The sequence below is a fragment of the Helicoverpa zea genome, chromosome 6 (genome assembly GCF_022581195.2).
Source record: "Helicoverpa zea isolate HzStark_Cry1AcR chromosome 6, ilHelZeax1.1, whole genome shotgun sequence".
Taxonomy (NCBI): domain Eukaryota; kingdom Metazoa; phylum Arthropoda; class Insecta; order Lepidoptera; family Noctuidae; genus Helicoverpa; species Helicoverpa zea.
In genome coordinates, this window is record NC_061457.1 from 9,990,525 (window position 1) to 10,000,000 (window position 9,476).

At 38.2% G+C, this 9,476-nt stretch overlaps 1 protein-coding gene across 1 annotated transcript in view; it reads left to right on the top strand.

Moving 5' to 3' along the window:
• Nucleotides 1-6,488: 6,488 nt before the first annotated feature.
• Nucleotides 6,489-9,476, top strand: part of LOC124630919 — a 5,607-nt gene continuing 2,619 nt past the window's right edge. The window contains exon 1 of the mRNA XM_047164963.1: nt 6,489-9,476. This exon is cut by the window's right edge and continues 2,619 nt beyond it. Within this exon, the coding sequence (XP_047020919.1) occupies nt 6,489-9,476 (2,988 nt within the window).

The following is a 9,476-nucleotide window of genomic DNA, read 5'->3' on the forward strand; positions in this document are numbered from 1 at the left end:
AGTCTAAAGATTTCAAAGTCAAGATTACAAGCTTAGGGAATCTGGTTAACGTTTTGTTACTAGACAAGTTAGTTTCAATATTTGTTTACTTTGTGTGTAAGTATTAAGACACTTAACCGCCTTAACCGCCATGTTTAGGGCTACTATCCCTACTAATACTATAAAAGCGAAAGTAACTCTGTCTGTCTGTCTGTCCCGCTTTCACGTCTAACCCACTGAACTGATTTTTATAAAATTTGGTACAGAGATAGAGTTTACCTTGAGAAAGAGTATAGGATAGTTTTTATCCCGGACTTTCGAAGAGTTCTCTTGAAAATGCGATATAATCGAACTCGACACGGGCGAAGCCGCGGGCGGAAACTAGTCAGTTCATAAATTGAGGGACAATAAATGTCTTTAAAATAAAGCAACTTTCACAATTTATAGGTCCAAAAAAAGAACAACAATTATTATTTATGTTATTTCAATTGACAATTAGCATACCAAACGAGCATTAAAACTTGTTGAAAGCAAAATTTATATGTATTAAATAAATAAATAAATAATAAATAAATATGTATTTGCTTAATGGTTTGTACCTACTATGTAAATAAATGAGTTCACTCTCTAATCCCGTTAAGAACAACTTTTAAATTCACTAGGTATAATGTTTGCACAATTTCTTTTAGATAGCCTTAGAGGACTCTAACGAGATGTCTTAGCGCACACTGCAAACTTTTAGTCGGTCGATAGTTTGATTGGGCTCATAAATCAGTATGAAGATGAATGGTTCGCACATTACAAAGACCAGGTACTTAGCTGGCAGCAGACGGACTGAAAACTTTGACTGAATTCACGATTTTGTTTTTTTTAAACACACTGTTGGGCCAACTGTTGGCCGACTATTTAGTCTTTATTTATCCCTTATGTAAGTTACAATAGCTATAAATATGAAATATTATAGATAACATTTACGTATCACACAACTATTTATCTACTGTGTAACCTTAATGAGTTCAATATTATATATGTGATCCATTAAGGACCTCTTTTTGAGTAAAGGCCTCCTCCATGGCTTTCCAATTGTCTCTATCCGTCGCTTACTTTAACCAATCATTTCCTGCTATTTCATTTATTTCTTTATCCCATCTACTCTTAATAGAAGTTTATTAACCCTTCAATGTTGTACATTGACGCAGATATTAAATGTCTTTAGTTTCCTTTATAAGTAACGTTGACCTAGTGAGAAGGTTAAGAAATTCTCACCACGTAGTAGGTAATTTTAATGAGTGATAAGATCTTGGGCAGGCTTAATTGTGTCACGCATTCCGAGATCTTTTGTGGTAATAGTGACTGACAATCATACAGTGTTGCTTTTACTGGAAATTGTTGGACGTTTTGTCATTCACCGTAGCTTTCGTTATTGTTGTTATGCTGTGTAAGGCAATATCCCACCCAAAACAAAAATGTGAAAGGCTGCCAAGTTCGATAATATGGAAATCCTTCGCCTATAAAAGAAGTGAGATCTGAATAAGTACCAAGTTCCATACACATACCTCAGTTAAAAATAGTTACTTTTTAATGATGTTACTTGGCAAGTTTTCACACACCTTCTTATAAACCTACTAAACGCAATGAATCAAGTATTTAATTTTCTATTAAAACTATTTTATTTCATTTTTTGGAAGTATTTTTTTAATAATATCCATTTTAATGACGAAATAAATTTAGATCTAATAAATCTTCAAAATGACTGAATATTTATTCATATTACGCATAAAGATATTTTTATATCTGAAACTAAGCCTATATTTACATGAATGATCAATGATGAATATTTTACAAAATATGATGGCATAGCATGACTTGCAGATATTTAATTAAGTAAGTATCTATTTATATTTTTTTATACGCAAAAAAAGACATTGATAACATTAACGTGTCCTTAATTTCTTATTTTAAACTATTTTTGAACACACTTTTTGCCACTTCAAGAGTCGTGGTGGCCTAGTGGGTAAAGGACCAACCTCAAGTACGAGGGCGCGGGTTCGATCCCAGGTCAGGCAAGTGCCAATGCAACTTTTCTAAGTTTGTATGTACTTTCTAAGTATATCTTAGACACCATTGGCTGTGTTTCGGATGGCACGTTAAACTGTAGGTCCCGGCTTTCATTGAACATCCTTGGCAGTCGTTACGGGTAGTCAGAAGCCAGTAAGTCTGACACCAGTCTAACCAAGGGGTATCGGGTTGCCCGGGATACTGGGTTGAGGAGGTCAGATAAGGCAGTCGCTTCTTGTAAAGCACTGGTACTCAGCTGAATCCGGTTAGACTGGAAGCCGACCCCAACATGATTGGGAAAAGGCTCGGAGGATGATGATGACTTTTTGCCACTTCAACGTGGGCGTGTTATCAGTTATCATATCATAATCATTACGTAAATAGGTTGACAAGGCCTACATTTTAAGCAACCATTGCTCCGGTTACCATGGTTACAAAATACGTCAGTAGGCTTGCATTACGGTTTCCGTTTCCGGTTAGGCCATGGAAACTGTCACTGCGAAGGCAATCGATTGTCAATGGGAAATTATTAGTTATCTAAGTATGTATGTATAAGGTAAGTTTATTTTAATTAATGGTGTAATTAGCTGTAACACGGTTTTAGGCACTAAAATATGTAAACATGTATGTATGTGAGTTGTTTCTTTATCGAAGTTTTTAACTCACTTCCCAAAAAATAAGAGGTTTTCAATTTGCATGTTTGTATTATTTTGGATGTATGGTCGCGTATATCTCCGTGCTAGCTATCTACTAACCAATACGAACAATTTATTTTATGGTTTGAATGGGTGTGCTTCCAATATGGTCTCATTGTTATCAAACCCAGGATCTGATGATGGAAACTTAAAGTAATCGGGGATAACTCTTGAAAATTGTAAACATTCATAGTGTAAAAACTTGAAACTGAAAATTATGAAAGCTATCGAACCGAAATTAATTTTACAATAGAAATAGTAGTAATGGGTTAAATATAATTGTTTGTTCAAAATTTTGTGCAGTTTGTACAAGAAAACTTAATCAAATACCAGTTAAGTAACAGCAGCTCATGCGTTTAACTTAAAACTATAATTAAACGTTATCGGCACCGTTTTGAACAACGATCTATTTTGCCTAATTCGGAACACTTACACAAAACAACCAACTATCGAGTACTTACCCGATATTATTTACGATAAGCTACAATTTATGACAACGTTCTTGTAAAATAAGTAAGTTAAGTACTTCCATAGTGATATAACTTGTTTCTTGCTAATTATTAGTTAGTTTATCAGTTACTTGACACTACTTATTTGTTGTTAAGGGCTGGTTTCATCATAATACGATATCAGTTAGTTTTATTTAACTCCATTATAAATACTCGGACCTTTAACCCTTAGTAGCGCTGATAGGTATATCATACCCGAAACACAATTGATTACCTATTGTTTTATAATTAGCGGCATACAAGCAGTTAAGCTCCCTGGGAAATATACTCAGGTAGAGGTATACACGTTGAGGTATTGAGGGATAATAAATAATAATAAATAAATAAAAAAATCATCAAATGACCCCTCCCGCTGTGGGTTAGCAGCGGTGAGGGAGTGTCAAACTCTTACTGACTGACATGGAGCAGGATTTCAACAAGTTTGCTAAGGAAACAAAAACAAATAAACATCATTGGCCTAACTCGCAATGACAAACCGCGGGGCGCCCTATCTTTCATTTGCATTGCACTACAATTCCATCATACTACAATGGGACAGACAAACTTGTGAAACAAAGAACAAATGAATTGTGTAAGTAAATGTAAATAAACTAATCCATTACAATTTACAGTTTTTGTTCTACGGTTCGATATCTGTGCCGTAAAATTGCGAATTAAAAGCCCATGTAGGTCAGACACTTTGGTGTTGCTTTGGGTGGCGTTTACCTAATCTTGGTAATGGCGTTTTGAATGAAATGCACTATGAAATGTGGTAGTAGCAGTATTAATGTTCAAGCCTTCATGAAAATTGTTTGAATGCGAAAGTACCAATGTTTCCCTGCGAGGTCTCCCCAGAAAATTGATCATTTTTATGGAAATTGATATATAATAATTATGAAAGATTTCAGTATATTTAAAGATTTTAGATATTATCTTTGGTTGAGGAGTAAAACTGTGGTAACGTTTTGATTAGCTGTTACTTCACTTTAAATTAATTAACTTATGTTTCATCACATAAGATGAACGATGCAATTAAGAGATAAAAGTTTAATAATATAATTAACAGTTTTCAGTAAAGTAATCTGTTTTTATTTTATCAGGGTTATATCGATTTCAGATACAACATTTTTTTTTCTTCAATTATGATGAGACAACCGTTGGTATTGTATCTATTTATTTATTTATTTTATATGAGAATGACAGTGGGTACAAAGTATACCAATATCATGGAACAGTGCTTAACATACTGTTCACGATTTGATCACCATAATTTAACAGCAATAAATTGACAGTCGATTTAAATGGCCACGTGTTCATAATTTGAAATTGTCGTTTAAATATAATGGTTTGTTTGCTAACTGTTTCAATTCAAAAGTTCCTTTTTATTTTAAATCTACTAAGTATTTTTAAGCCTTTTTTTTAATTCTCACTCCCAAATGTATGGATCTATGAAGACGTTATTACTGAATGTGTCTTCTTTGCAACTTTATATTTTTCATATTTCTTTCGCGAATATCAATGCTCTGGTCAGATAGATACCCAGTATTGCTATCGATGCTGTAATTATACAGAAAAAACGTATGTACATTTGTACCTATGTACGTACATATGCGTACACTCACTACACTTCCCAGAAACCCGATGGTGGTACATAAATCAGCTGTCGAGTGTCGCGTGGCATGCCAATTTGTTGCGCGTGCGTTCACGTGCCCGAACGCGTTCCGCCATGCTTCGGCATTCTTCGGGTACCGTGGGAAACAAAACGGCGTTCCATATGTAAATGTATTAGATATTTGGAAAGTGATATTCTTTTAGCATCCTTATTTAAATATTATTCTTTTGGTTAAAAAATAATTCGGTATTTGTATCAAATTGGTAGATATTTATTTTTGGACAGAAGTTATAAAATCAATTAACCGTGTCAAAATTCTTTGGTAATCTTATTAATAACCAAATTGTATTTATCTGTACCAATGCATAATGCATTTGGAAATTTACCATATTTGGTAACTTAACTATTCGAAGATGATTTTGACTACGAATTGCTCCTAATTTTATATAAGAAAATGCATACATTTATAGGCAGGTATATATCATATACATTATTCAGTGTTCCATATTTTAAAACTTTTTAAAACTACCTAAAAGAGCTTCACTATTTTGCTTAATCTTGTAACTCTTAATAACATTTCATTATATATTATTAGAAGCACTTTAATGCTTAATTACAAAATTTCGTAATATCTCATTTCATACTTATTAGCCAGCTATGTTAAAGTGTTTTTAAAAATAAGAGCTCGCATTGTTAAGATAGTTGCGAAACTTTAAATAAAGTTACAAAATATACTTTATGAATGCCTGCCAATAATGTACTAATTTTCAGCTCAATCTACAATGTTCATTAAAAAGAATCACTTATTATGCTTAAATATAAATTATATTATTTGACTTGAGATTCTGGTAATTTTCTAATCATTGTGAGAATCATTATTTATCTGGGTTAACATTAACTTTTCAGGGGTAAATAGATACAAGCCGTCTTACCACAAAAACTTTTTAACGTCAGTTTAAGACTTGTCTAAAAAAATATCAAATTATGACGTTGACATATGGTTCATTTTGGAGCCACATTTTTTTAGACAAGTGTAAAACAGTGGTTAAAGTTTTTGTAGTAAGGCCATACTACTTCAAGAATTCCTTAGAACACACATAATATTTTCATAATCTTGAGTACGAGATTTTCTTGAACTAAATCAAAAAAACACAATAGAATTACCTTTAACTAACAAAACCTTGACGATAAAATTGTAAGTTCACGAAAATTTGAACAATATCAAAAATGTAGCATATTATTTTTTGTTGCTATCATAATTAACGTAACACCATTGTTAACGATGGAATTAGTTTTTGTTATTTTATCTTTTGTATTTTTTACCCTTTAAACTAATAAATTGACCAACGAGGGCGAGGTTCGTACGCATTCCGAACTCCTTGCAGTACTGGCTGCAACTAGCTGTTTACTTTTTAGTTTGTCTTTTGTTTTTGTTTTGAGTTGTCATCGCGCCGTCTCGCAGCGAGCCGCCCTCTCGTTTTTCTTGATTTCTTTAACTAGTTGTTTTCATTTTAAGGCCGGGTTTTCCCTCTTTCCCGGTGTTTACCGCAAACTATTGATACAGTCCACCTCCCACCGAGCACATCCGTTGGTCCTTCGACCCGGATCGTTCCAGCAACTCGGATGTTTCGTACACCGCCAACTGAGAAAAACAAAATGGTGAACACGCGAAGCGCGGCGCGCCGAGAACAAGAGGCTGAAAATCCTCCGCCTACTAATGTAAAGAAGTCTGAGGCTAGCGGAAGACCGTCGGTAAAATCTCCTTCTGCGAGGTCCTCGGTGAAGGCGAGGAGGGCACAATTGATACTCGAGGCGGCGGAACAAAAGGCGCTTCTGAAAATGGAACTCATTGAAAAGAAGCTGGCTGCCGACCTGGCGGAGCTGGACAGCTGCGGCTCGCAGTCGCTAGCTGATGGTGAGCCTGGTGAAGAAGAAAATGCATCTCGGATTGAGGAGTGGGTGAAGACACAGCGCGTCACTAGCTGTAACGGCGATGCGCTGCGCCCGGCACAACGGCAAGACGCTGTCTTGCAGCAATTGGATAACGCCGGCCCATCTCAGCTCGGGAACGTGCAACCAAACCAGAACGGTACTGACGACGGCACTATGCACATGCTGGCATGTGCGCTTAAGGACCTCGCCGCCGCCACCGCAACCACCAACGCCAACCAGGCAGAAACTAAGCTGCTTAACCGACTGTCTATGCCAAAAGACTTACCGAAGTTTGACGGTGACCCGCTTGAATGGCTACAGTTTAAGCAAGCGTATGAAGAATCTTCTCAAGTCTGCAAGTTTAGCGACCGAGAAAACTTATGGCGACTAAGGAAGTGTCTGAACGGACGTGCTAAGGAAGCAGTCACAGCGCTACTCATCGGCGCTACCTCTCCTGATGTCGTGATGTCTGCACTGCAGCTACAGTTTGGAAACAATGATGTAATCATATCTAAAATATTACAAGATATCAACAAGCTGCGCCCCATAGCTCACGACTACCAGAAGGATATTGTACCATTCGCAATCAAAATCCAAAACTGTGTGGCAGCCGTCTCTGCGATCGGCTGTGAAGACTATTTAAACGGTATGACGCTCGTGTCGTCAGTGTTATCAAAATTACCAACAGTGCTAATATCTAAGTGGACCGATTATAGTTTTCCGCTCATTAAATTAAATTCAAAACCTAAGTTTATAGTACTATCCGAATTCCTAAGCCTAGAAGCCCAAAAAGTGACACAGTGTAATATAAATTTGCCGAATGTCATTCAATCGTGGACAGTTAAAAACAATATTAACCATATGAGTAAACCAAAGTCGCAAACTGTGTTATTTAATTACGATGATAACAAAGACGTTAACAGTGATTTGTGTGGATTCTGCAAACTTTCTAAGCATGCGTTACCCGACTGCAGCAAATTCAAGAAAGCTTTGCGCAAAGTTCGCTGGAGCTACGTGAAACGCAGCAGGGTATGCTTCAGATGTTTATCTGCACGGCACCGCCAGAGTACGTGTCCCGCCGCCGTGTGTGACGTCACTGCATGCGGACAACCGCATCATCGCCTGCTGCACTACGTGCCGACCGCTACCGCCGAAGAGGTCGTCACCCCAAGCACGGCGACACAATCCGGTAGTGAACCAATTGAAGTGGTAACTCACGTTAAGACGAACGGCAACGAATGGTCAGTGCGGTTGAAGGTGGTTCCTGTAATGATTCACGGACCTAATGGTGAATTCCGTGCAAGCGCACTGCTGGACGACGGCTCCACAGTCTCAATGATTAGCGCGTCGTTGGCAGCGCGCGCCGGTCTGCGCGGGCGTACACAAACCATGCGAGTTCGTGGCGCATGGGACAAGAACGAGCTAGTGTGTGCGGCAGAACTAGTGGACTTAATCGTTTCTAACAAACTCGGTGAAAAGTTTAATATAAGTGCGCGTAGTGTCAACGAACTGAGCTTGCCAGAACAAGGGTCATTGAACTTTAAGTGCGAGACCTATGACCACTTACGCGATATTAAAGACGATCTGTGTCTTACGTCACTAAAACCTGAGTTACTGATAGGGCAGGATAATTACCATTTATTATTACCTTTAGATACACTAGGAGGCAAGCCAGGCGAGCCGTGTGCCACCCGCACACCATTGGGTTGGTGCCTGCACGGCAGGGTACCGAATACACAAGCTCAGCACGCCGCATTGTGTATGTCGGACGTCGCGCCTGTTGTTGTCTCCGCGACCGACGAGCTGCATGATGAGGTGCGACGTTACTTCGCGCTAGAGTCAATGGGTGCCTCACCATCAAAACCCCGACAGAATGCAGAAGATGAGCGCGCCTGGAAGCGCCTCGAACAGACTTCCACGCTGCTGGACGGAAGGTGGTATGTCGGCCTCCCATGGAAGGACGAAGACTGTACATTGCCCGACTCGTTACCTATGGCTATGTCACGATTAAGAGGCGTAGAACGCCGACTGAAAATGAACAGTGGTTACGCGCAGCGATATCACGAACGGATACAGCATTTAATTCAAAATGATTACGCTGAACAATTAACCGATGATAAAAATATGTGTCGAAAGAAAGTTTGGTACTTACCACACTTCGGCGTTGACAATCCTAATAAGAAGAAACTGCGGTTAGTCTTCGACGCTGCCGCTAAAACATCAGGAATCTCTCTAAATGACTATCTACTAAAGGGACCAGACCTACTTATGTCACTATTTGGAATTATGTTACGGTTCCGTGAGAATAGAATAGCCGTAACCGGAGACATAAAAGACATGTTTTTACGAGTGAAGATTCGCCCTGAAGACCAAGATGCATTTAGATTTATTTATCGGGGCAACCCAAATGAAGATTTCGACCCAAACATGCTAAACGAACCTGTTAAAACATTCGTCATGACGTCACTAATATTTGGCGCCAATTGTTCACCGTTCGTCGCTCAATTCGTTAAGAACATAAACGCTCGGCGTTTCGAGTCGTCATTGCCTGCCGCCGTAGCTGCTATACTAACGCAGCACTATATGGATGACTACATCGATAGCTTGCCCGATGACCAAACAGCTATTGAACTAGTAAAAGAGGTAACACGCATACATGCTCAAGGAGGCTTCGAGATACGAAATTGGAATAGCAATAGTACGGCAGTGCTT